The sequence below is a fragment of the Charadrius vociferus genome, unplaced genomic scaffold (assembly GCF_000708025.1).
Source record: "Charadrius vociferus isolate BGI_N301 unplaced genomic scaffold, ASM70802v2 scaffold32, whole genome shotgun sequence".
Taxonomy (NCBI): Eukaryota; Metazoa; Chordata; class Aves; order Charadriiformes; family Charadriidae; genus Charadrius; species Charadrius vociferus.
The window spans coordinates 12,952,940-12,953,898 of NW_009647856.1; the positions used below are offsets into that span (position 1 = coordinate 12,952,940).

General features: G+C 63.7%; 1 protein-coding gene across 1 annotated transcript in view; it reads right to left on the reverse strand.

Moving 5' to 3' along the window:
• The window catches only part of TSPAN33 (tetraspanin 33), a 13,070-nt gene that overhangs the window by 7,881 nt on the left and 4,230 nt on the right, over positions 1 to 959 (reverse strand). The window contains exons 2-3 of the mRNA XM_009883037.1: positions 766 to 926; positions 456 to 544 (exon numbers count right to left, since the gene is read on the reverse strand). Of these exons, the coding sequence (XP_009881339.1) occupies positions 456 to 544; positions 766 to 926 (250 nt within the window). The remainder of the gene's footprint in view (positions 1 to 455; positions 545 to 765; positions 927 to 959) is intronic.

The window sequence follows — 959 nt, forward strand, 5'->3', positions numbered from 1 at the left end:
CCCATTCCCATTCCCATTCCCATTCCCATTCCCATCCCATCCCCAACCCATCTCATCCCATCCGGATCCCCCTTCCCATCTGCATCCCCATTCCCATTCCCATCCCCATCCCCATCTCCATCTCATCCCCATCCCCATCCTATCGCCATCCCCATTCCCATCCCATTTCCATCCCATCCCCAACCCATCCCATCCCCATCCCTATCCCCATCCCCATCTCCATCCCCATCCCATCCCATCCCCATTCCCATCCCATCCCCATCCCCATCTCATCCTCATCCCCATCCGATCCCAATCCCAACTCCAGCTTCACAAAGGAGCCAGAAGTCAGCAGAAAAACCCATCCCCAACCTGAAGCCTGTCCCCAGCTGAATCGGAGGGGTCACGGGATGGACCCCCCACCCTCAGCACCCACCTCTGCACCCGCAGCACCGCCTCCCGCAGCGGCAGCAGACCAGGACCCCGATGGCCACCACGGTGAAGGCGGCGGTGAGGACGCACACCACCATGATCATGTCTGGCTCGGCATTTTTGAGGACCTCTGCTGAGCAACACGGGGAGGTGGGGACAGGAGCCGGACCCCCCTATGACGCTCCCTGCCCCGTGCTGGGGCTGGGGGACCCCCAAAGAGCCAGGGGGGGCAGACAGGACAGGGGCTGGTCCGGGCGATGGGGCAGGCGACGGACACACCAGGGAAAGGGGGGGGTCCCCAAACTGGATGATGTCCAGTTGGATGGACCCGTCCCCCATCACGACCCCGCTCACCTGCCCCGGTGGGCTGCAGGACCAGGCTGCAGAGGAGCTGTGGGGCATCGGTAGCGTCACCGGCCACGTAGCAGGAATAATTCCCAAAATCAGGATCGCTGAGGTTCCTCAGCAGCAGGGATACACCGGTGTCCCCCGGTCCCACGGCGCAGAAGGCGACCCTGCCCCTAAACCGGCTGGTGGGGGCCTCCGGC